Source organism: Ursus maritimus, unplaced genomic scaffold (genome assembly GCF_017311325.1).
Source record: "Ursus maritimus isolate PB19 unplaced genomic scaffold, ASM1731132v1 scaffold_1, whole genome shotgun sequence".
Lineage (NCBI taxonomy): Eukaryota > Metazoa > Chordata > Mammalia > Carnivora > Ursidae > Ursus > Ursus maritimus.
In genome coordinates, this window is record NW_024423343.1 from 82,698,522 (window position 1) to 82,726,429 (window position 27,908).

The following is a 27,908-nucleotide window of genomic DNA, read 5'->3' on the forward strand; positions in this document are numbered from 1 at the left end:
AGGGAAAGGCCTAGGGAAGGAAAGTTTTAGAAGTTTCTATAAAACAGTGAAACAGGTGTTTTCAAATGCCTCTGGGATGCTTGTTTTATAGACTGGGAATTTCAAGTTTTGATATGTAGAATAAGGTTTTTCAAGAAATACGCCTGCAGAGATCAGCCCCATCGTAGCTACTCCAAGGGGGGAAAAAGCATGAAATTCTCACTGGCCACTAATCAGCCAGTTACCAGAGCGCGGCAGCTAGCATGCCTCTGACTAAGTACAAATACTTAGTTGCTTTTGACTCGTATTGAAAAAATAATATCTTTCCCCCTGTTTGTCACTAGAACTGCCACCAGAAGAAAAGCCCTTCGTTTGTCCCGAATAGGCACCTCTGTTTTTCACAGCTTGCAGTAATGCTTAAAGTAAATAAGTTCTTGTGCAGCTAGCACTGTTGGATTCATTCAATTGCCTGAACAAAGCTATTGTTTAGAGGTTTACAACAAGCCTTTTCTCTGTTTCCTTTAAAAGAATCTTCCTTGTTCCTGTGGTTGGCATGCTTAGTATAGTAAGCCTTTCTACAGTGTTCAAATGCTAAAGATAATTTTCCCCCACAGAAGAAATGAAGGAAGACTATGACACTATGGGGCCGGAAGCCACGATCCAGACCACAGTTAACAATGGTACAGGTAAGTTGTGGTTACCACGTCAAGATCGTACTTGTCCCGTGTCATGTGGACTTAGTGAGTCGGAAGAGAAACAGTGGCCCATCCATTCGTAGTTCCATGACTTAACGATGAAGTCAGACATTACAAGTCTCCTGTTTTTGTCTCAGATTGGAGTTCTCTTTATTTTATTTTACTTTATTTTGCTTTATTTTTTATTTCTTTTTTTTTTTTTCAGCAAATATATCTTTCATTCTTAAACCCCTGATTTGCCTGTGAAAGTTGAGAAAACTGAACGGGATACGTACATTTTTTTTCAACGCATGAGTTGAGCAAATTTCTGGTAGTAATTTTTATTTTAAAAGACTGCATAAATAAATCTCAAAATTAGAATGTAATATGCCTCTCCTGGCTACCACTTGCTAGTAGTCATTGAGAATTCAAATGGTATGCTGTAATTTAGATTGTAAATGTTTTTTCAGGAAGACAAACCAAATTTCCATGAACATTCCTCACAAAAATTGATCATCTGAGTCCCTTTGTATTCTTTCTTCACTTTTAATTCTTGGTACCCTCTACCTCCTCTAAATAATGTTTTCCAGGCAGAAGTTTTAGAGAGAATTGACAATTTCACTTCTTTTTAATGACGCTAAAAAAATTACTGTAGGAAAGTGGTGAGCAGTGTTTTCTTCTGCTCTGCTACTGCTGTGGAATGGGATTTCAGGACGGTTGGGACATGCCATGTTCCTCCCCCAAAACTGAACGGTGTCTTCCCTCACATTCTCATGTCGCCAGTGCAAAGGTACATTGACTCACTATGTTTATCTCTCTTTTCCTGAATAAGGCTAATTATTTTTGGTGTTATAAACAATCCTTCATACGGCCATTACAAATATTAACCTAGTGCCCGGCATAAGGTTATCTTCCAAAACAAAACAAAACAAAACAAAACATCACATGGCTCTATCCACTCAACTCACCAATGAGAAAAAAGTTGCAGTTTTACAAAGTTTTAGAAATGTGAATAATTCAGATGATAGTCATATCTCCTTTGTGTTGATACACATCATAATAAACTGCTCATGCTGTGCTTCTATTTAGAATGTTCTTATTAATAACTTACAAGGCACTAATTCACTTTCTTGGGTGTAAAATAAGAGAAATAATGAACAACTGTTGTAATTTTTCTTTCATTTGAGTATGTCAATTTAAGGTATAAAAATGAAACTGTGGAATATGGGATTAGGGAAAAAGTACAGAATTAGGAAAGATCATCAACCCTAGTGTTCAGGGATAGCTTTGGCAATACCTAGATCGCGACCTTGGGCATGTCAGTTACAATCTTTGGAACTCAGTTTCCCCACCTGAAAAATAAATAGATCACACTAATTGCTTCTTAAGAATATTTCCAGGTTTAATAGTCTGTGTTGCAGGGGTACCATCACCATAGAATATAGAAACAAGACAAAATAATTGCATATAAAAAGATAATAATGAAGAGATAGCATAAATTAGATACTTTCTATAATGTCCCAACTCATGGGATCAAAAATGGCTTCATTTTTTTTAAGATGAATGTTAAATTTCAACTTCAAACATAAGTAAATCCTAATTCTTATTAACTTTATAGGCATTAAGGTGTCACAAAAGTAAATTCATCCTACAAAGTGACAATCTACTAGCTGTTTTATACGCTTGAAGCCTAAAATGAGACTAATAAAAACCATTCCTGTTCAAAAGATTTAAAAATCAATTCTGAATGTGCTTTCACCTGGCTTTAAGATCTCTTTTTCTGCTACTACTTACCATTGCTTGTAGTTCATGTGTATTCAGTCAATAAATGAATGAACAGGTATTCATTGAGAAGACTGTTCTATATACACCGTTGGTGTACTTGTGGTGGAAGATGGGCCAGGAAGTTTAAGACATGGCTATTATTTAATTTAGAAGATGATACTAACACACAAGAAAAAACAAAGAACAAGAAGAAAACTATGTGGTAAATACACAACTAATGGTAGGAACTATAATCACTTCAAATTACAGAAGTGGGAGAGAACTTATGGGGTGAGTAGTCAGAAAAAGCTCCATGACAGAGGTAAAATGTAAACTAAGTATATTTTCAGTGGTCATAGAGAAGTGAGGAAGGGCTTTCTAGCAGAATGTGTAAGCCAATGAAGGAAATTGTGAAATCAATTCAGAGGATAGTGAGTAAAGGATTCACTTGAATCAGAGGGTCCTAGGAGGCAATTCATGGGAAATGAAGCCGGACATTTAAGTTGAAGCCGACTGAAGAAGGACATGAAGCACAGACCAAAGAGTTTGTGTCATGTTATACTACCGTGATTTCTGTGGGGGAAAACCAGACTTTGAGAGACCAACTGGAAGTCATTGTAGTTACTCAGGTGTGAAGTGATAAAAAGCTTGTCCTAAGGTGGTGACAGTGGTGAAATTAGCAACATGATTTCTTAACAATCGGTCGAATCTCTGGGTGATGGAATCAAAATGGCTTCAAGATTACACATCTACATGTTTAGAACATGGCAGTACTTGCTATTTCTAGATAAAAAGAAGGAGGATCCAATTTTGAGAAGACCTTGAGCTAGTCTTTACACATAAGTATTTTCATATAAAAGTTATATATGAATGTGAATATGAGAATGTCCATTGGAAATGAGGAATTGAAACACAGGAAGTCAGGGCTGAAGACATAGATTTTAGAGTGATGCAAATATGTTCTGATAGTATTTAACATCATGGGACTATGACATTAACCATTGAGAGTGTGTATATTGAAACAAGTAAAAAGCTGAGGCCAGGGCTCCTGGTGGGTGGGGAGAAAAATCAAATTCATTGAAAGAAAAAAGATGAAGATAGAGAGGGAAAAAAAGTGAAACAACCAGAAGGCAAAGAAAGAGAGTTTCAAAAAGTAGAGACTGGTCAATTCGATCAAAGGTTCAGATAACTACAATTGAAAGAATGCTGAACAAATATATTGGACTTAGTAATTAGGAATTTACTGGTGACCCTCAGTTTTTAAGTCTGCCCTTTTAGAGAATAAATACATATTTCTTTACAACCCCAAGTTGCTGCTTCTTATCCCCAGAATCTTTTCAGTTGCTAAATACATGGGGAATTGAAATAAGACATCTTTTCCGGTTGAAATTGCTTATTAATGGACCATCTCTGTCTCCACCCAAGTCCTACGAGATCCAGCTACTGGCTGACCTTCTTTAGCCATCCCGACTTACAATGATATCTTCTTCCAGTGAATGATTATTGAACAAAACACTTAACTTTACCATAAATTCTGTAGTGTGCTGTTAATGTGGTGTCTTTTCTAAATTCGACTGCGAACTCTGACAGCATGGATTGTTTCTTAGCCTACCGTATTGCCTATAAGAGCACCTTAATTTTTTTTAACTTTATCCTTCAATCTTATTTTTTAATTTTTAAAAAATTTATTGTATTTATTTTTCAATGTACAAGGTTATATTAGTTTTAGGTGTACAATATAGTGATTCAACAATTCTGTACATTACTCAGTGCTCATCAAAATAAGTACACTCTTTTTTTTTTTTTTAAGATTTTATTTATTTATTTGACAGAGACAGCCAGCGAGAGAGGGAACACAAGCAGGGGGAGTGGGAGAGGAAGAAGCAGGCTCCTAGCGGAGGAGCCTGATGGGGGGCTCGATCCCAAAACACCGGGATCACGCCCTGAGCTGAAGGCAGACGCTTAACGACTGAGCCACCCAGGCGCCCCAAAATAAGTACACTCTTAATCCCCATCACCTATTTCACCGATCCCCTCCACCCATGGCCTCTCCGGTAACCATCAATTTGTTCCCTATATTTAGGATTTCTCTATATTTAGCTAAAATTAATAGGCTGTCAATATATTTTTAATGAATAAATATGGAATTAATTTAATATCAGATACCATTTTTCTTTTCTAATCAAAGCAGAACCGATAGACATTGAAATAGATAAATTCTAAACAGGTTAAGCAAATTTTCTGATAAAAAGTGTTGTTATTAATGAGAATAAGTTGTGAAGGAAAGACAAAGACAATGCCTCTAATACTTCTCTCTGAATATTCAACACACAGATTTTATTCCTAACTGAAAGTAAGGGAAAGACCTCTGAATTTCCTTCTCAGCTCTACACATCTATTAAATAGCAAAAATTAATTAAATTCATCTAGATGGATAGAATAGTCTTTTAGAATCTAAAAGTATCTTCTTCCTAGTATATTCTGCTGAGTTTAAAGCTGGAAGAAGCAATGGGAAGAGTTTAGTTGAATTGAATCACAGAATCCTAAAACTGAAAGTTATAAAACAGAAGAATTTCTTAATTGTATTTTGATAGTTGAGGAAACAGTAGTAAAAAAAAGCTGCATAGCTAACTGGTGGCAGATTTGGAAATAAAATCTAAATTACCTGACATAGCCTTTCACCTCAGAAGGTTTTTCACCACTCTGAGAAGCTGTCCTGATAGAAACTATGGTATCATCTTTGACTCTTACATACTTTATCTAATTAGTCATCAACTACTATCAATTCTACTATCACAAACAGCATATATCACTTTTATTTCTCCCCATCATTTTTTTCACTATCCTGATTTAAATCCTCATCTTTCGTCTGAGCTATTATGATACCTTGTTAACTGATTCCATTTCAGTCCCTAATTTCTTTAATTCACTCTTCACACTAACAAAGTTGGTTAGAAGTTGTTTTCCTAGCACTTGAGGGCAGATGGATAATTTTAACTCAACTCCCACACCACTTCATACTCAACTTCCTATGGGTCTCCACTGCTTTCTGGATGAGTTGGCATTTGAGTTGAGTTGTCATTCTCATGATCTAACACCATCTTGCCTTTACTACCACTTCCTAGTATATACCTCAGTTCTGAATGACTGATTACCATTTATACTCCTTTGCCTTTGCTTATGATTTTCCATCAACCTAGAAAGCCACTCATTCTTTTTAGTCTGACAGCATCATACGCATTCTTAAAAGCCTTCTCCGACAGGAAGTCATCTTACAGTCTCCCACTCAGGATTAACTACTCATTCCTTTGAGGGTCTTCTTGTAGAATTTATGAATTTTCTCTCATATTATACTTAGTTGCCTGCAAGTGTGTTTCTCCTCACTAGACTGTAAGCTACTTAGGACAGATATGGTATGGGTTTTTGGTCGCTTTATCACGATAGATCCTAGAATGGTCTAGGTCATAAAGAGTTTTTAAAGAAATTGAGGGAGTGAATGAGAGACAAACAACACTTGGACTTCCCTTTCATGTTTCCAGGTTGACATTTTTTGATACCTGGTGTGAAATAACCAACCAGACAATTTCATCTCTCATTACTCTAATCTCCCAAATGAGAAAAATTCAGTTATATTTGACTAATGTCTAGCCTTCATGTTCTCCTCTATTTGGTCAGTCCACATTCATCCTATAACCCTTTTCTCAATTGTTCAAATACCCTTCTTAGAATCCTTCATTGCCCCTTAGTACCCGTAGGCAAAATCCACATTCTTCAGACCAGTAAGTGTCATCCATTTCATACCAACAGTGTTCCATTCTCATCAGACCAAATTCCTTGGTAATATCAAAAAAGAATCACATTTACACCAACCTCTGAATCTCTGCCCATGTAGTTCCTTGAGACCCTAATCTCTCACTCCCTTTCGTCCTGTTATCCAAATTCTACTCACCCTTCTGTTCCTCAGGGCCAGTTCACATTCCATTTCCTTAATGTGGTCATCCCCAAACACCCCAAACCATGTCAATCTCTTCCTTCTCTTAAATTCCACAGCCCTCAGGTGGACACTACTAATTTTAACGTGTCTAATTTTCCTCTTTATAACATTTGCACCTATTTTACCTAGTTAATTTTGTGAAGACGAAAGCTGTAAAATGGGAGTAGATTGCATTGCTATCTACCTCATAGGATTGTTGAGGTAATTAAATAAGGAATATATATATATATTAGCCTTAGTAAGGGCCCCCAAAATACTTGCTTTAAGAAAAGGATTATTCCTTCTTTGCCTCAAAGTGCCCAGTACAGCAGTGAACTCACATAGTACAGGTTGACTGGTAGAGTGAATGAATGAATGAATGAACATTTGGTGGAGAAAAAATAGTGTCTGAGAAAGGAAGCCACAAAAAAAGGAAAACATTCCAGTATCTTCAGAGAGTGAAACCAGGATGTAAGTCCCTGAAATCAGCTCGTTAAAGGCAAAGAACAGCAGTACAGCGTATCACTATTTTTTTTGCAACAAAGTTTCAGATTAGCAGCACAGCAAAGTCGATTTATAAAAACATGAAGTATTGCAAACCCTGATTTATATTAACAACTCTCTATTTTGCATTTAATATTTCTACACTGGTTTTAATGTTTTAAAAATGAAAGAAATTGTATGCTTTAACACATAAGGCAAAGAATGTCCTTTTATAAAGAAACTTACACCTTCCATAGTTTAATCAGATTCAAATTCAGAATAAAATTATTATGTAGAATTCTTAGAAGTGTGAAAAAGACACTATTTTCTAAGAAGCTCAGAGAAATGGACAAACTCAGGAGCATTATAAAGACCGCATGTTAGTAGTAACAAGGATCTATCTTAGGTGCTTGGTGATCATTAGCATTAATGCGGTTCCACGTGCATATCAGGACCCAAATAGGCCCCTGATGTTTTCCTCTTTGAATGTGTGTAAGTTATATTTATACAGACAATCTAGTACTCTAGTTATAAAGGGCTATTAATAACCACCTGCATCTCTCCTTCCTTCGCTGGGAAAAGAAAAGCACCTTACAACCTTACATCTAGAAATAGGGTAAGAGCAATTTAGGTCTCAGTTCTTAATCTTAGAGAACAGAATAAAATTATTGTCCAAGAACTAAGTATATTGACTGTAACTATAGTCATTAAACATGTTTCCAATCTTTTAAGAATAATATATGAGTGCTTTTACACATGAAAGGCCAATGTTGGTTTGGGATGTGCCAGATTAGTCTAGAGTCAGAAAAACAATGTTTGAACTTTGTCTTTACCAGTTACTAGTTCATGAATTTGAGTATAGAAGAATTCATCTCTACATCAATAAAGTGGAAATATGGACAAGGTCTCATTGTAGGGATTAAATGCTTTATTATTATTATTATTATTATTATTATTATTTTGAGAGAGAGAGTGAGAGTGGGAGTGGGGGTGGGGAAGAGGCAGAGGGAGAGGGAGTGAGAAAATCTTTTTTTTTAATTTAAATTCAATTAATTAACATATAGTGTACTATTAGTTTCAGAAGTAAAGGTCAGTGATTCATCAGTCTTATATAACACGCAGTGCTCATTACATCACATGCCCTCCTTAATGTCCATCACCCAGTTACCCCACCCTCCCTCCCACACCCCTCCCCTCCAGCAACCCTCAGTTTGTTTCCTATGATTAAGAGTCTCTTATAGTTTGTCTCCCTCTCTGATTTCGTCTTGTTTTGTTTTTTCCTCTCTTCCCCTATGATCTTCTATTTTGTTTCTTAAATTCCACATATGAGTGAGATCATATGACAATTGTCTTTCTCTGATTGGCTTATTTGGAGCGAGAGAATCTTAAACAGGCTCCATGCTCAGCATGGAATCCCATGCGTGGCTCGATCTCATGACCCTGAGATCATGACCTGAGCTGAAATCAAGACATGAATGCTTAACCGACTGAGCCACCCAGGCGCCCCAGTGGTATATGATTTTTAAAGTACCTACTGCAATGCCTAACATACACTAAATGCTCACTTCGATTTGCTTATTTTGCGTTTGTTTGTATCTACAGGTAAGTTTTAAACCAATTTTATGCATTAAGAAATAAATGGATTCTGAACTGTTTTCTCCCTTTACACTGGTTCCTCATTAGCATCTTCTCTAGAAAACAAAAATGCAATATTCAACAACATTTGTAATGGAAGGACTTAACCAGTCAATTTTGAGAGCCTCTGCCAATTAAATTCCTTTGACGTCTTAGAAAACCAAGCAGACAAGCTGTAGGACAAATGTCTTTTCACTGCTCCAACAATGCGTTTGAGGTTAAAAGATGAAGATGGAGGGGCGCCTGGGTGGTGCAGTCATTAAGCATCTGCCTTCGGCTCAGGGCGTGATCCCAGCTTTCTGGGATCGAGCCCCACATCAGGCTCCTCCGCTATAAACCTGCTTCTTCCTCTCCCACTCCCCCTGCTTCTGTTCCCTCTCTCGCTGGCCGTCTCTCTCTGTCAAATAAATAAATAAAATCTTAAAAAAAAAAAAAGAGAAGGAATTGCTTATTGCTTAGTTTTCTATTTCATTTCATCTCTACCTAGCATCCTTTTTTTTAAATGTAGAAGAGGATGTAGTGGTATTTACAATGTTTGTGTATAATGATGAAATCTGTCAAAGACTTTTCCTTGATCACTGACTAGCATCAGGAATCATATGTTGTTTTTCTTTTTGTCCTGAATCACAATCAAATAAACAAATAATAAAATGTTCATCACTTACTAAGATACCTACATTTATTCTTTTCTGTCAGGGTGTTTGTTGTTGTGCAGAATTTAAACTGATGATTGAGAAAGAAACTTTAAGAAAATAGAAGATCTAGTTCTTGTTCTTAAAAAATGCAAAATCCCGGAGCGCCTGGCTGGCTCAGTCAGTAGAGCATGCAACTCTTGATCTCAGGGTTGTATGTTTGAGCCCCACCTTGGGTGTAGAAACTACTTAATAATAAAATCTTCAAAAAAAAATCATAATGACATGAAGGCAAACTTTACCAAAAACTCATCAATAGCCTAATTAGCTATTCAGATCAATAGTCACTTAGGGTGACCCTACTAAGTTTAAGGCATTTTATATTTGAAAAATACAATGAGCGGTCACTGTCATTAAGGGCTTTCCTTCAATTGGGTAAATAAAACAGTGGTAGATGAATAAGAAATGTGTGTAAAATGTTTAGCACAATGTTAGACATAATAAACAGTTGTTGCTAGCCATCATCATCATTATTAACCTTATAACAATATGTGGATGAAGATGTTTTATTTGAAATACAACAAGCTATGTAGGTTCAAGTGAAAGGTCTTCGATATTGCAGAGGGTTTTTGACAGCATGGGGTCAAATATTGGAGACATGAGGGTAGAGAAGTGCCTTAAGAGACTGCAAAATTCAGAGAAGGTTTTCTTCAGGAAGAAGGCTTGTTAAATATGGCTCTGTGCAAAAATGAGGCATAGAGAAAGCTGAAAATGGAAAGGAGACTGGAAGATGGAGTAAGTTATCAGTAGTTGTGAGGAAGTAGCCTTAGCGAGTAGCCTGGGCTGAGGGCAGAGGCACATCTTTGTTAGCAATAAGGTCAAAAGAAAAAGGAAGAATGATTAGAGAGATTTTGGCTGAATTTAAGGTAGCTCAGGGAATTCATGTCATGTGGGTTGCACTCTCTGAAGTAAGTAGCAAAATAGATGATCAGTTGACAGTGAGGGAAGGGAGTAGGGTTGGAATCTTGAAGAATGGAAATCTAGAGTAATTGCTTTGGACAATATATGGCGATTCAATTACCATCACAAAAGAAGATCCTATTTGGATAACATAGACTGCAACAAGTATGTTACAATTATTTACATTTCTTTAGACATTTTGATCCTCTAGGAGCAGAGAAACTGGGCTGGATTTTTGTTTGGCCAGGCAAGAATGACACAAGAATAAGGGACAGGGAGGGAAAGACTTCAGGCTCTGAGGTGAACTGAGGCAAGTAAAAGCAGACTGGGTGAAATGGACGGGAAGGCTTGTCAGGGCCCCGTTATTGCAGTGAAGTACCTGCATCAGGGGAACAAAGAACGGAATGGTGGGAAAGAGCAGAAGGTTGAAACAGAGAGTGGGAGTTTCATGTGCTGGTTTGCAGTGCTGGAATCATCCCGAGTTTAGCGCATTACCAAAGTGTGGCCATCCCTGTGGGTAGAGAGACTCAAAGCTTTGGAAGCCAGGATCCTACATCACTATCTGTTGAGCCATGAAGTTTCCCAGAGTGACAGTATTGGCAGCCCTGGGTAAACACGACCATGGGACAAGTGTCATCTTACTTGAGCTATGCAAGTAGTGTCCTAAAACACGATGGCAAAAATGGATGACTGAGGCTTCAAAAAATTGCAGTTACAAACCGGAGGGTTTTTGAGGGTAGAGGTTAAGTTTGCTTTTCTCCAAAGTCCCTCTCAATGCGCATGGTGTTCATACAACCTTGATGGCTGACAAACGGGTTTTTTGTTGCATTGATGAATAAATGAGTAAACAAATAAAGGATGAGCAACTTAATAACTCAGGAACATTGGTTTGAAACGGTCATGTGAATTAAGGAGTATGTAGACCCATCCTCTTTGCTCCATGAGTTTAGACAGAAGAAAGCAGGAGCGGCTGTGCTGGAAAGGTCTGTGAGGGATGGAGTATTATGACAGGATGACACGGTTTCATCTAATCTGAAGAAGTGGAACGCATGTAGGAGGATATCATTAAGCATGTGGGGGGATAAACAAGTAATATGTGGAATGGAAAAGCAAAATGAACCATGAATAAAGGGTGTTTGGGTTTTTGATCTTTTTTTTTTTTTTTTTGTTCTCTAGTTCCAAGTTAAACTTGAGACATTCTTTATTTACTATCACCATAATAGTTACTAAAAATTCACCTTTGCAAGGTGTTTCATAAAGTTATTCCTTACTGAGTGCCTTTAGAAACATGATTAAAAATAAGAAATAACTAAAATAGGAAAACACAATCCTTAAATGTTAAATAGAAATTATAAATAAGCATCTTGAATAGAGAATTTGAACAACTTTTATGTTTTCACTTTACCCCAATAGACTCGGATGTGGATCCCCGGTGAAAAAAATGAAAAGCAGGAACATGAAAGGAAAAATTGAGAAAAAAGTTTAAAATTCCATATTTTATTTCTATTGAAGTGAACATTTACCGTGGCTTTCCCCATACTAATTTTACGGTGTTATAATGTTGTTGTTTAGAACTATTTATAATGTCAGCACTCTTGTCAGCATCTAGGACCTATTCAAATCATGTCAAATCATGTTGGGCATAATGAAAAACTGAAAAGATGGGGTTCTCTCTCTCTCTTTCTCTTTCACACATTGAGTCACTATGATACAGTGGAAAAAATAATGGGTTAAGAGTCAGATTATATGAATTCTCCATCAAGCTTTTCCAGAAATTATTTGTCTAACTTTGTATGAGTCATAAACCTCACTGTACCTTAGTTGTATCATCTGTTAAATGAGGAAATTAGACTAGAAATTTGAATTCCACCCCACCCTACCCTTTCTTCTCATGAATTTTTACTGGGAAGCCTGAACAAAGACAGCAAAGCACCAGCTGAGCTGGTTGGCATGGGGGGGGGGTCCTGCCTCATGATATTATATACCCAGGGCCCTGTGTTTGTTCTAGCTTTGACTTTGGTTAAAGGTTCTGCTGTTGTCATTTTGCAGCAGGCCCACTGGGCCCCACTGTAGCCAGTCCTGCTTATAGCTCATACAATCCATTAGGATAGTAGCAGAGTATAAGCCAGAATGGGACGGGGTGGGATCTGAAGTACCACAGAGAAATGCCAACTACGTCCAGGTTTACCAGATTCTTCTGAGGTGTCTCCAGAGCAGTTGGAAGCCTTTAGATCTAGATGGAAAATCTTGCCTGAGCAAGAAACACCATGGTTCAAGGTATAAGTCCTCTAAATTGATGATATTAATGGTAAGGTTAGGAGGCTAGCAAGTGGTTTGGCCTCTTTAAATACAAATTCTGTGCATCACATCATTAGCATAGAAGAAAATGGGGAAAAGAGTAAGACGTTTCTGTACCATTATTATCTTCTTGGTTTAATAACTTCCAACTATTCTTACATGAAGTTTGAATAAATTTTTTTATTTTTTAATCATTTTTTAAAATTTCTTTATTATTTATTTAAGTAATCTCTACACCCAACTGCAGGGCTTGAACTCACCACCCTGAGATCAAGAGTTGCATGCTCCACTGACTGAGCCAGCCAGGCACCCCTAAATTAAATTTTTTAAATTAGCTAGGTTTCTTATATGGGTAACAGAAGCCACACAAGTTGGATCTTAAGTTACTTCTCAGCAAGAGTTGAGTTATAGTGTTAATCAATTGTGCAAGATCGGTTTCTCAGATAATGCAGTACCTAAGTACTCAAAAAGGAGAGACTCATATTGTTATAAAGCATGTCGTTTTCTTCTTGTTTACACTGTCACATGCTCATATGTTGGAAGAGTTTCGTCATCCAGTCAGATAGGTCATGTAAATCATCATTTTAACATTTTTAGTTAACCCCATACCGTAAGTATATAGAAATAAACTAGAGAAAGAGAGAGGTTTTGAAGAGAGAAAAACAGATGTAGCACTCGGCAGGTGAGACAGGAGCGTCATTTGCAGACTATAATCAGGGTATACCAAGAAGAGCCTGTCACTTCCTGGCTGATGAATGCTGGGGTTTTATGAGCTTTGTGCTTACGAGAACCTATCTGCACTTCACAGCAAGGGTTCCCACAAGGAAAAACTGTTACCCCAAGCTTCTTGAGTGTCTCCTTCATTCATTCGAGAAATGTTTAATAAGCACCGTTTTCCTTGTGATGTTGTCAATGGTTTCTACTCACCTCCAAAATCTTAATGTGTGTCTATGGTTCCTCCATCAGAAAGCTATGTTGCTTTGAGTTTTTAACTGAAAAGAAAATAGATGAAACTCTTTAGGCCCAGCCAGTGAATAAAAAACGAATTGATTAGGGCAATTAATTTATTGAAAGCATGGCATTCTGAAATTTCAGGGATACCCCAGAAAGCATATACTAGCTCATTTTACAGATGAAGATCCCGAGATTAAAAATCAGAAGTGGTTGAGCCAAAATGGGTTGCCCAGTGACCCTGAACCTGGTGTGATCATTCAGTTATTGAGCATAAGCTGTGTGCCAGGCACTGTACTAGGCACTGGTGATACAAAGCCGAATAGAACACAATCAGCTCACAGATATGTAAATGAAGGGTTATAATGTGATGTGCTAAGTTCAGCGATTGAGAGATGCAGATGGAGAAGTGCAGAAGGAAGTTCTGAGCTCAGGTTGAGAGAGTCAGGAAGGCCACGTGATATGGGACTAATTCTGAGCTGCTTCCCAAAATCATGTCACCGAATACCATAATTTAGCCAGGCGATGCAGATCCCTGACTTCCCACGGCATTGATTCTTAAACTGGGCGTGCACCAGAGCCCCTGAAGGGCTTGTCAAAACAGACTGCTGATTCCGTTTTTGAACAAGTTCCCAGGTAATACTGATGCTGCCAGCCTGGAGGCCACATCTTGAAAACCAAGGTCCTAGAGCATCCTTAGGTGTTGTGTGTCTCTACAAAAAGCATATAAAAAAGAGCACTGAATTGCCAGGCAAAACATCATACTTTCTAAACCCCTCAAAAATATAATACCATAGTCCAAGAATCTTTTCAGTAAGATACCAATTCCAAAATTTTAGATTACACAGTAATGTGAAAAATAAATACAAATGAACTTACTTGCAACTCTTCCTTTAAAGGCATGGATTCTGTCTCTATACATAGCAATCAAAACTGTCTAAGGGTTAGTGGTCTCTAAATTTTGATACTCACAGTCCCTTAATAGAAAACCTCACTTTAAAATTAGACCGCGTCCCTGACTGGGCTGCTTCCTGCTGTTGAGGGAGATATTTGATCCTGCAGAGTACTATGGAGTCCCATCCCCCTGCTCCTTCTGCCTCTCTCTCTCCTAAAGTTCTTACACGTCGGGGGCTCTCATTGGCATCTGAGCACGCGTTCCCTGGAGAAAGCCACGTCAGAGCAGGCGTGGAGAGACCCACCCAGATGCTGTGCTATTTCCCAAGAAGAAAAGAAGACGTTGTCGCCCTGGAGGAGCCTTCCCTGGCTTTGCACACACCTCTGTAGCAGTCAGAGGCTCTGCTGGGCTGCCCGGGTAGCTGTGTAATGAGAAAAAGATTGTCCTCTTCCCTTACGGTTGTTTTTAGATAATCTCGTGCCAATATGTATTTTGGAAGCATTCTACAGAAAGGCGCACATGCATTTTTAATGATAAAATGCTTATATTCATTAATTAGTCAACTTTAAACAAAGTAGCCATGAGAATTTATATACTTCAACAAATGCCGAGTATGGGCTTCTTTATTTTATCTTTTTTATTTAAATTCAATTAGCAAACATATAGTACATCATTAGTTTCAGATGTAGCGTTCAATAATTCATCAGTTGCATATAACACCCAGTACTTATCACGTACCCTCCGTAATGACCATCACCCAGTTACGCTATCCCCCCACCCACCCACCTCCCCTCCAGCAGCCCTCTGTTTCCTAGAGTTAAGAGTCTCTCATGGTTTGTCTCCCTCTCTGACGACTTCCCATTCAGTTTTCCCTCCCTTCCCCTATGTGGGCTTCTTTAAAAATTCAGTACAGAAGACTAAATTAAAAATAATTTTCTGTGTTTTCTTATCATCTACAATGTCAATAAAAAGACTATTTTTTCTAACAGATGATGAATACAGTTACCTAGATTTGTGATTGTTTCTCCAGGTCCCTTTGCCTTGCCAGATGAAGTGAGAAAAAGTCAGATTACGTGATAAGTGCATAATTTCTACATTATACTGAGAAGTATCCGTATACATATAGTCCTTCTTATACATTTATGTATACATTTATACATTATGTATTTATATGTCTGTGTATTGCAGAACCACAACCATTTCATGTACATATCTCTCAATATGAGAATCACAGAAGCAGGAAAACAATTATCAATCAACACCATTGTGTCCTCATCCCAAAGCACACTCTCTGGCATTAGTAGGCGCTCAATAAATAGTTATTAAGCAGTGGGATGGATGAATGATTCACCTCGTTTTTTTTACATGTATTTACTTCAGCTTCTCTAGACCCTCTCAGATACTTCTTTTCTGAAAGAATTTTTTATTCATTTTATGTTCATTAAAATGGCATGGCATAATATTCAAACATATTTCTTCAATTTTTTTAATGAAAATGGAAAACACGCTCCATACAACATCAGAGTACCTACCTTCCTACACGAACACATGCTCATTACAAATAAAGAAAATAAATGGCAAAGGGATGGAAGTAAACAGAGAAAAACAGAAAAAGAGAAGGAATATGTATCAAGGTCTCATTATGTCTTAACTATTTGTAAACACTAAGCAAAACTCACTTTTAAGTATCTTTGAGAAAGTGTCCTAAAAACTCTGTTATTGGAGGTGACTGATTTGAAGACCAGTACATCTCTTTCATTTAGAGTTCCATTAACATTGCTTCTTTTTTAAGTAATAACTTTAAAAGTCAATCTGTATTGATAATTATCATTATCTAAAAATATCAATATCGAAGATAGACATAAAAGTATTGATGAAAGTATCCTTAATAAGCAACATTAGTAAGAGTGAACATACTGACAAGAAACGTGAGGCTTTTCTAACTTGAAGCAACCTAGAAATTTATCCTAATGATATTAAAATACACGTGGTGATGAAAAAACATTTTTAATTAATGAAGTTTTTTGGTTTTGGTTTTGGTTTTGGATACATAAAAGTTTACCTGACCTTAGGGGAGGCTGAGATATTTGTAAGACTAGGGTAAATTTTAGGACTAAATGCAAAATCTCTGGAAAAGGTATGGGAAGAAATTACTTTGAGGTTTCTTGTGAATTTTTATTATGGTTTGATCATAAATATCATGCAAATATCCTTTGTCAGTGTGTTTTGGCAGTTCTTCCAAGGAGACCGAGGAGTGAAGAGGATTACAGAAAGAAAAAAAAAAAAGGAAAATGAGGTTGATTTTACACTAGAAAAACACAGTGGGGAATTCTATAACTTTCTGGTGAATTCTCTACCTCATTCCTGTGTCCACAATACAGTATTACAAAATCTTTGTAAAAACCAAAAATGTAAACTGTTGTACAGAACCAAAACTTCATCTTCCTCAACAAGTTTTAGAGTAACCAAAATTTAATCCCATTATTTGTTCAAATATAACAATTATGGTGATTTTGGATCTCAGAGATTTAAACACACGTAGCCTGAAGTAGAAAAGGGAATTTTTCAGCTCACAGAAGCTAAGGAGGTTTGACAACAGAGCCACTGGAAGGACATGGGTACAGCTTGGCCTCAGGAGCAAATATAGCTAGAAATGTACTGTCAGGACTTGACATCTTGTCTTTACTTTCCTTTTTTCTCTGCCTACCTGCTTCAGTCTCTTTCTTCATAAATCTTCTTACCTTACATGGGATAGATCAGTTCCTGTGTTCTATATCTTATAGCTACAGTCACTTGAAGGAAATAAATTCCCTGGATGCTCCTTTTGGAACAGTCCTAAAATCATAAGGAAAGGATTTGCTGACTCAGTTGGACCCATTGGCTATCCCTGGACCAATCAACAGTTTGGCCTGGAGAATGGAGGACTAAGATTGGTTCACTTTAGGTGCCAACTAATCTATTGTGGCTAGGGGAGCAGAATCAAGCAATAACAAGGCAACTCCCTTGGGTACCATAAAGTTTGACGATAGAGAATATGGGGAGCCGTTCCCAGGCAAAGGAGAATGTTGTGGTACTGGGCAGGAAAACCATATGTTACAAGTACCCATAGCAACACCAAGGAAAAAACCACATTATACTTGGCTTGGTTATGCCTACGCTAGTTCATGGAAGTCTAGTATAAAGCTCACTTAGGTGAATCTACATATGTGAGATGTATAGCTAATAGCATATCTATACCACATGAAGAAAATCTTGATGGAACAAATAGATTTAAATGATTGAGTGCTATCTTCTTCATGAAATTCTTTTTGAATATTCACCTGAACCCTACTGAACTCTTGCAAGTATTTATGGTCATCACTACACAGTTAAATCACATAATTGTTCTAGAATTGCCTGAATAACAGGTCCGAATTCCTAGCTCAATTGTGGGTATCTTATCTTATGCTTCCTTTTACTAGAAGACTTCTCTACCAAGATTAGTGTTAAGCACATAATTTATTCCGCATTCATTCCATAAATGATTCTTGAGAGCCTACTAATTTCCAGGCAATATACTCAAAGCTCAGGGTACAAAGATGATCAAAGACGATCCTTAAAGAGAGCATATGATTTGAGATCTTTTGTCCCTATCACACTTGGCAGAGGAATCTAGCACGGGCAGATTTGATCTAGCAAGTGAACTGCCTCTCCAAATACCAGTAGTGTTGTTCTAGATGCAGTTTAGTTTGCCTATCCAGAAAAATCAGAATTTTCCTCCTGTTGAAGCCAAAAGGCTATTAATGCAAATCCCATTGAATTTGCATTTGGTTACATTTCTGATGGAAGCATTCATATGCAAATGAAAATTTGTGAAAAGATAGCCAGATAATTCAAATAGTTGCTGAAATATCAAGATAAAAGTAGGATGTTAAAATGTCCATCCATCCATTTACCAGGTTACACTAAGGATCGGTCAAGTGGGTCAGTGTTCTTAAAAAGCTTAAATAAGTCATGCCTTAAACATTCGACAACATTCTAATAGGTCTGGGTTCAGAAAGGAGCTGTTATATGACTTTCTACTGCCACAGGGCTGAAAAAGAAGTCAGTCCCTGGTCAAATCAGTCAAGTTGCTCAAAAGAGATTCATCTTTGATCCACCATCTTGTCTCCTTTATCTTTTCTTGCGTTAAAAACAAAAGGTGGTTTTTGATAGATGTAAAGTCATTTTGATGATCCAAAACAATGAACAAATATTTTATGCAAGTTGGCAGTGCTTTGTACTCTCTAGAGACTTAATGATGCAAGTTAAATGACAGCATCACATCGCAGTGAATGTGATGTTTGGAAAGCATCCATGGCATCATGACCATACCAAGGGAAAATGATCTTAATCAATGTTTGTGTTCTTCTAAAAGATGTAAGACTTGGGAGTGCCTGGCTGGCTGAGTCGGTAGAACATGCAACTCTTGATCTTGGGGTTGTAAGTTCGAGTCCCACGTTGGGTGCAGACGTTACTTAAAAATGAAATCTTAATAAATAAACAGAAGATTTAAGACTTAAGAGTCTAAGAAAAGATTTAAACAAATTTCAAGATATAAAATCATAGTCTACTATTACACATTCCAAACCTATATTCAAAGGAAATACAGGTGTTGGAATCAGGCTGTTGCTCTTGTTGAACTTGCCAGAAGCTGGAGTGGCAAAAGGGAAAGTTTTGAGATCACACTATTCAAGATTGTTAGCACTTAGTTTAATAGTCCACAAAGTGTGATGCTCCCCAGTTTTGTTTTATTTGATGCAATGCATTAGTTCGTAGTTTCAAGTATTTTTAGAATTTTGGTGCTCTGTGCTTTGGTGACTGTCACCTGTCATCCATCATATTTGGAAAGCCTGTACCTAGGTAAGGTCTTAGCCTCTCCCTCCTTGGCACACCCAATCCTTCCCCCAAGCCTAGTGTTTTTACTTGTTAAATATCTCTCAGATCCAGCCACTTCTCATAGTCTCCATTACCAACTCCTTAACCTTTATCTTTGCCTGGTTTATGATAAGAAACTCCTAACTGGTTTCCCAGAATTGACTTTTCTTTTCCCGCAGTCCCTATCATACGATAGAGTTGTCCTTTAAAAAACGCAGATTTCACAATTTCATCCAATCATCTCCTTGCTTAATACCTGTCAATGGCTTCCTGTTTCTCTTAGAATAAAACCCAAATCCGTAACAGGACTACCGCATGCCACATGTTCCGGTTCCTGCCTGCCTCTCCACCCTCGCATCATATTGCTTCCCTTCCACTGTCTGCACATCAGCACTGTCACTTTGGAAGGTGAAAGGCACCACGTTCCTTCCAGTCCCTGCATGCTTGCACGCGCTGCTCTGCCCCAACTTCTACCGCTCGTGAGCTCCATGCCTTCTCAGTGAAAATTTTCCTGATCTTCTAGACTCCATCAGACTTTCAAACTACCACACGACTTTCTTTCCTAATACTTATGTGAGTGTGTAACATTTTCATTTTTGAGAAAGTATCAGTTGTACTGATTGTTCTCGTGTCTTCCTGAAGGATGAAACTGGATCTGCTTTTTGCTTATCAAAACAAGACATGATACCTACCATATATCAGTCATTCGGTACTTGTTGAATTAATGGAAGGTTCCGCTTTCTGTTCTTTTCATCTATAATCCACAAGTTCATAACAGCGAAAGCAACAATAAAAATGAAAATAAAAGGAAAAATTGACTAGCTTGCTCGAACATCACCCGGCCACAAACGGTCAGAAATAATTAGTATGGCAAATGCTGTAATATCTTTTATGGCAGAGAAGGTGAGGTGAAGAATGTAGGGGAATCAAGGTTAACGGCTCTCAGAAACTGTGAAAGTAGGACTCCACCATTAATTGTACTAGCAAAGGACTTGTATTCATCTAGTTACTGTAGCAGACACACTCCCAACACTGTCTTCTGCATAAAACTATTTATCTTGGATATTTAAGCCACAACTTATTTCAGAAACGTATCTAGAGGTTTCAAATATACAAAGTCCTGTGACACAGTTGCTAAAATTGATTCGCAGCTATTATTCATTTCATGGGAATAGAGTCATAATTACAAAAGTTAAAAATCGTATCAAAATCACACAGCAATATAGCCAGTTTCTTTTGCTTTTATTAAGTATTTCTGTTAATTTTATTTTATTTCTATTTGTGAGCTTCATTTTATTTTCAGGCAGCTTTAAAACGCTGAGCTAAATATTGAGTTCTAGGGAGAGATAAAGTGCCACATCCCATGGTTTTTTAACAAAGTCCCATTATTATCTCTCTAGGAATATCTATCCTTTTGCATCTGTGTCAGACTGTGTAGTCCTGGCCATCTGTGATGTGCAGAGAGTGGAAGGTTAAAAGCTTATATTTAGCAACAGGATGTATCTGTGGTTAGGCGCGTTAAGTTTAGTGGACAATAAAAAATTAAATATACCTTTCTTAAAAGAAAAGGAAATTTTATATAGACTGTTAAAGTAGCTTTGAGCTCCTATTATCTCTCATGTTTATGGATCTTAGAATGCAGTTCTGTTTTTTATTTTTTAAATTTTCCCTAAGAAAACATTTTAAACTGTCTTTCGTTCTTTGTGAATTATGCGGACTGGTATTCCAGGAAGAGGGAAATAAGATGTGCCTATTTACCTTAAAGCAGAGTGTCCTCTTTTTTTTGCATATATTACAAGAATAGGCATTCGATCAATGACTGGTCATCTGCGACGCTTCTTAGAAATAAACTAGGTATCTGTTGTCTTTTTGCAAGTCAACATTTCGTTCTAACAGTGCTGTAAATGGACTTGGGTCCCTAGGAAGAAGGCCCCCGCAAAGACATTTATGATGTCCTCTTATGATTTCAGTTAAGAATGCAAATTGCACATCCGACTTTGAGGAATACTTTGCCAAAAGAAAACTGGAGGAACGCGATGGCCATGCAGTCAGCATCGAGGAGTACCTTCAGCGCAGTGACACAGCCATTATTTACCCAGAAGCCCCCGAGGAGCTGTCTCGCCTTGGCACGCCAGAGGCCAATGGGCAAGAAGAAAATGGTGAGGCTGTAATTCATTTTTAGCCACTACACTGACCTCTGCAGCTGTTACAATTACAAATGCACTACATGCCTGGGTGTTTACCTTAAAATTTGAAGAACAGCTGCAGAGGCATGGAATTTCATGAGCAAAGATTAGAACTGTAATTTTAGGGTATTGTGAAATTTTTTTGTCAGCAAATTTGTGTCATTTGTACATCCAATAAAGAACAAGAACAATTAGAGCCTATTTCTAAGAGATAAAAATATCGAAATTGATTCCCATGTTTCTGAAATATTTCACTTTTGAGGAACAAAAAAAAGTTGAGCAACCGTGACCCTCGCCTTCTTCTGCTTCTTTACTGACACCTGAAAAAGCTCTGGCCGGCTGTGAATTCCCGAGTCACATGTGACCACAGGTTTTTAGCACGAACTGTCAGTCGCCTAAAGAGAATCTCCTCATTTCTCAGCTGTTTAAATTTCCCCCCAAAAGCGCCAGTAATTAATTAAGTTCCCCGCGCCGCGCGAGCCGATTCGGACGAGTGTGCGCCGGGGGTGCGCGGGAGCGGCGCGCGGAGGCCGAGGGCAATGATGGCGCTCTCGTGGAGCAGATTGCAGTGATTCCTGTCATACCATCCCGGGCAGGCAGCCCATTAGCTGCCATTGATTTACTGACCTTTTGGCCTGCTTCTCTCCCTCTCGTCTCTCGGCTACAGACCTGCCACCTGGAACTCCAGATGCTTTTGCCCAACTGCTGACCTGCCCCTACTGCGACCGGGGCTACAAGCGCTTGACATCACTGAAGGAGCACATCAAGTACCGCCACGAGAAGAATGAAGAGAACTTTTCCTGCCCTCTTTGTAGCTACACGTTTGCCTACCGCACCCAGCTCGAGCGGCATATGGTGACGCACAAGCCAGGGACAGATCAGGTGGGGGGCTGGTTTTAAGTGATTTCTTTCTATAATAACCCCTTAGAGAAACGATATTGCTTTGATTGGCAATCATTATTAATTTTTCATGGCATTTTGAAGATGCAGATCTTTTAATGGTAATAGCTTTAATTGAGGTCTAAATGATTTTTTGATGGTCTCTTCTAATATGATTTAATAGTCTTATGTTCACGATCGAATGAGTGTGTTAATTTCTAATTTAGAAATTTTATTTGCACTTTAACTTGACTTTAGTTTCATTTTTATGTTCCACAAAAAAGTGAATGAAATTGTAGCATTTTAATTATACATTATTAAACATCTCAGCAATTTTAATTCCATTTTTCACCTAGTTTTACTCAGAATTTTTTTTTTTTCCATATAGGATCTAAGTCAGAGTAAAAGAAGTGTGTATTTCTTTCATTTGTCATATAACACCTTCAGGTACTTAGAGTATTTTTACAAGCTGCTACTAGTTTCTGAAATCTAATTAAGTGCTTTTAAAAAAAATCAAAAAGGCATATTATACGTCCGTATATATAGAAGATAAACTGGATTGATACTACAATATTGGATGTACATTTAAAATGATCCCTTTTGATTTGCATGCCTATGGCTAAATGTTGAGATTGTTCTGCCTCTTTTGGCTGATTTGTGTTAAAAATAAAAACTCTCTCTTGACAGGTAAGCACAGCTTCTTAAATCCTTAAAATGTTTGAATAGAAATGATTCACAGTGTCCCTTACATGTTTTAGCAAAACTGCTCTTTCTTTCCTCCTGGGAGAAATGACTGCAGATTGATATTATGTGTTTGAATGGTAACAGAAATGGTGTGCCTGAAGTCCCAATAACTGGCCTTACAGATCTGGAAGCCTCCTATTTACGCCGTGCTACCGTATCTGTTTTAAAAAATTATTAAGCGGCATTCTATAACATTCTTATGTTTCTTTTTTCTCACGGGCATTATTTTCTTTGAATAAGGAAAATGAGGATGACCAAACACAATCAAGAAATGGTGATGTTACTATATTATGGAGTTTTGCTATTATAAAAGGACAGCTCATGAAAATCATTCCATTTATATCTGATTGGGCTTGTCACCTGAACGTTTTTCAAAGTTCAGTTACAAAAGCTATGCTCGCATAGTTACACTTATGTAACAGTTTATCTCCCCTTGCTTATATGCACAAAAACTCTAGGAAAAAAAAAGTGCCTAGATATTTATCTAGCATAACTGCTTTAAATTTCACATGCAGAAGTGTGATTGTGTTGGCGCATTATGAATGGTAGCTTTGGTGTTGAAAAGTCCCCTCATTTGCTCATGGCATTTACAATTAGTAAATTAAAATGATTGTATCATATTAACAGTGGCACAACTAAAGTTTATAGTAGTCCTCTGAGGGCTGTGGGGGGAGACAAAGCAGCTGTTGCTGTTTGTTTATGCAACTCAGCAACATATGAGCGCTGGTCCCTCAATGGCGCTCGGCGGGCTGGGCTCCGCTTGATCTTTGAAGGTTGCTGCTGTTTGAACAAACCTCCCTGTGTCCCATGTAACACCATCTGTCTCACTAGGAATGTGGGAAGATTCAGCACACCCTAGCAGTTGTCATACCGTTTCTGTGCTGTCTTTTTGCAAAAGGCTTTTGTGTCATTGCTGCTTGAAAAAGGCTGACCTCCTACCTTGAGCATCCAGAGTGGATGACTGTATTTTTTTTTTTTTTTTTTTTTAGAATTCTAAGTCACAGTGCTTTTTTTTCTCTTGTTCAAAAAGGTCAGCTATGTTTGATTATATCTTTGCTGCTTTTAACTTGTCTTTTCAGCAAACTTTTTTTTTCTTTTTTGTCCCTACTCCCTAGCACACTACTAAAAAGGAAAATGAAAAGTCGTTGAAGTCTTTCCTACTGGCTTGTGATAAAACTGCTCAAGCAGCTATAACCCAAGATGTTGTCTCTTACATTTGATAATGAATCAGATCCGATATGCAACACATCAGGAAAAACAGGGTTTACATTTGCTATGAGCACAGTGAATGGGATATTTAAACATGCTTATCGTGTAATGAAATATTTATACTCAAGAATTTTTTTTGTTTGTGTATGCATGCTTTTTTTTTCTTCTTTAAAATTGATATTGCTTCAGTATAAGCTATACTTTTACCCTGATACAGAAAATTTGATAAAATTAGTTCTTTGCATGGGGAGTTTTTTTGGAGGCTACTTAGAATTTTTCAGGATAATATTTATTTTTTTCCTTGACAAAACAGTTGCATTCCAACAGGGAATCTTCAGATTTTAGAATGTGCAGTAAACACAGAGAACCACAAACATCTTTACAATTATACTTTCTCATCTCCAAAGGCTCAAAGAAACATTTTGGAAAAGAGACTACAGAGATAATTCTAAAGCAAGTGTCGGATGCGCATGTGAAAGCACTTTTTTTTTTATTTGTTCCAATTTTATTGCCAACATTATCACTTTTATTGCAACTCTGAAAGACTGGGCAAATAAATAAACATGCACTCAAACCTTTTGGCCTGTCTGAAAAATAGAGGCCTTTTAAAAATATTTGTAACAAATTTCCTTTGTTCCTCCCGCACAAAACTGATGTCAGTCTTTCTCCTTTTATAGCACCAAATGCTGACCCAAGGAGCAGGTAATCGCAAGTTCAAATGCACAGAGTGCGGCAAGGCTTTCAAATATAAACACCATCTGAAAGAACACCTGCGAATTCACAGTGGTGAGTAGCAGAGGTGCTGGTGCTCACATTTGCATTTTGTTTCATTAGGGGAGTTTTAAAGATTGTTTAAAATTTACGCAATCCTGTTTGTAGCTTTTTGGAACTACCCTTTTATTTCACAGACTGCGTGAGCCTGCTTTGCCTTCATGAGACCGATGGTACCACCAATAGCATGAGCTTACAAAAAGAAAAGGAATGTTTATACTTCCTAAAAATTGCAAATGCTTTGATTTATTACAAAATCTAGAGGCTCCTTTTTTGTCCTTTCAATCGCTCTTCTACAGATTAAATATTTCTGACCTGAAGAAACTCAGCTGGCAAATTCTGAAGGGTATTCATTTTTGATACCTAACCATGAAAGAAAACGTTGAAGAATTTTGGATGAGAGCTTTTGTATGATAAATGTTCCTTGATTCCTGGGAGCTGTATATTACAGAACAACATCCTACCACTGAGATTTCTTCTTTATAACTATTTTGATAGCTCTGCCAAGCATTTTATTACCGAATTGGATGCTATTCAAAGGACTAGTTGGATTGGTAGAATCAATGGAATCTCTACAGAGTTGATTAAAGCCATGGCTACACTTCCCTTTAAATACCGTGACATCTTTATTGTGCTATTGACCACACATTAATCTGACACTGTTTAAATAGGAGGCTGCCGATGGCAAGACAAGATTTGGGATGTTGGCTGAAAAAGGCATAGATAGCCTTCACCTTCCACTGCTAACATCTTGAGTTATGTTCTCTCAGGGTAGATAAAGCCCAGAAACAGTTATGGCCACATAATTCTAAGCTGAGCACCTAGAATGTAGAGGTACCCCATTGTGTTCCTTCCATTTGGTGTCACAGATTCTCCTATCGGTAGACAATGGCAAGCGTTCCCCAGCCGAAGACATGTAACGTTAATTTTGGTTCTCATTTTAGGTGAAAAACCGTACGAGTGCCCAAACTGCAAGAAGCGTTTCTCCCATTCTGGTTCCTACAGTTCACACATCAGCAGCAAGAAATGTATTGGTTTAATCTCTGTAAATGGCCGAATGAGAAATAATATCAAGACGGGTTCTTCCCCTAATTCTGTTTCTTCTTCTCCTACTAATTCAGCTATTACCCAGTTAAGGAACAAATTGGAGAATGGAAAACCACTTAGTATGTCTGAACAGACAGGCTTACTTAAAATTAAAACAGAACCACTAGACTTCAATGACTACAAAGTTCTTATGGCCACACACGGGTTTAGTGGCACTAGTCCCTTTATGAATGGTGCCCTTGGAGCCACCAGCCCTTTGGGAGTTCATCCGTCTGCTCAGAGTCCAATGCAGCACTTAGGTGTAGGGATGGAAGCCCCTTTACTCGGATTTCCCACAATGAATAGTAACTTGAGCGAGGTACAAAAGGTTCTACAGATTGTGGACAATACGGTTTCCAGGCAAAAAATGGACTGCAAGGCTGAAGAAATTTCCAAGTTGAAAGGTTATCACATGAAGGATCCATGCTCTCAACCTGAGGAACAAGGAGTTACTTCCCCTAATATCCCACCCGTAGGTCTTCCAGTAGTGAGTCATAATGGTGCCACTAAAAGTATTATTGACTACACATTAGAAAAAGTCAATGAAGCCAAAGCTTGCCTCCAGAGCTTGACTACTGACTCAAGGAGACAGATCAGTAATATAAAGAAAGAGAAGCTACGTACTTTAATAGATTTGGTCACTGATGATAAAATGATCGAGAACCACAACATATCCACTCCATTTTCTTGCCAGTTCTGTAAAGAAAGTTTCCCTGGCCCCATTCCCTTGCATCAGCATGAACGTTACCTTTGTAAGATGAATGAAGAGATCAAGGCAGTCCTGCAACCTCACGACAACATAGTCCCCAACAAAGCCGGAGTTTTTGTTGATAATAAAGCCCTCCTCTTGTCATCTGTACTTTCTGAGAAAGGAATGACAAGCCCCATCAACCCATACAAGGACCACATGTCTGTACTGAAAGCGTATTATGCTATGAACATGGAGCCCAACTCTGATGAACTGCTGAAAATTTCCATTGCTGTGGGCCTTCCTCAGGAATTTGTGAAGGAATGGTTTGAGCAACGAAAAGTCTACCAGTATTCAAATTCCAGGTCACCATCACTGGAAAGGACCTCCAAGCCGCTAGCTCCCAACAGTAACCCTCCCACAAAAGACTCTTTATTACCCAGGTCTCCCGTAAAGCCTATGGACTCCATAACATCACCATCCATAGCAGAACTCCACAACAGTGTGACGAATTGTGATCCTCCTCTCAGGCTAAGCAAACCTTCCCATTTTACTAATATTAAACCAGTTGAGAAATTGGACCACTCAAGGAGTAATACTCCCTCTCCCTTAAATCTTTCCTCCACATCTTCTAAAAACTCCCACAGTAGTTCTTACACTCCAAACAGCTTCTCTTCTGAGGAGCTCCAGGCTGAGCCTTTGGACTTGTCATTACCAAAACAAATGAAAGAACCCAAGAGTATTATAGCCACAAAGAACAAAACGAAAGCTAGCAGCATAAATTTAGACCATAACAGTGTTTCTTCATCATCTGAAAACTCGGATGAGCCTCTAAACTTGACTTTTATCAAGAAGGAGTTTTCAAACTCAAATAATCTGGACAACAAAAGCACTAACCCAGTGTTCGGCATGAACCCATTTAGTGCCAAAACTTTATACACAGCTCTTCCTCCACAAAGCGCATTTCCCCCCGCCACTTTCATGCCACCAGTCCAGACCAGTATCCCTGGGCTACGACCATACCCGGGACTGGATCAGATGAGCTTCCTACCACATATGGCCTATACCTACCCAACTGGAGCAGCTACTTTTGCTGATATGCAGCAAAGGAGAAAGTACCAGCGGAAACAAGGATTTCAGGTAACGAGACCCACCCTTTTACTCCGAACAGAGGAGACCTTGAAAACTATATTACAGTGTGTATG

General features: G+C 38.0%; 1 protein-coding gene across 6 annotated transcripts in view; it reads left to right on the forward strand.

Moving 5' to 3' along the window:
- The window catches only part of ZEB2 (zinc finger E-box binding homeobox 2), a 133,638-nt gene that overhangs the window by 94,288 nt on the left and 11,442 nt on the right, over positions 1-27,908 (forward strand). For all 6 annotated transcript variants that reach the window (XM_040645219.1, XM_040645222.1, XM_040645221.1 and 3 more), the window contains exons 4-8: positions 594-665; positions 21,111-21,299; positions 21,994-22,208; positions 24,836-24,944; positions 25,874-27,843. In XM_040645219.1, coding sequence (XP_040501153.1) covers positions 594-665; positions 21,111-21,299; positions 21,994-22,208; positions 24,836-24,944; positions 25,874-27,843 — 2,555 coding nt within the window. The remainder of the gene's footprint in view (positions 1-593; positions 666-21,110; positions 21,300-21,993; positions 22,209-24,835; positions 24,945-25,873; positions 27,844-27,908) is intronic.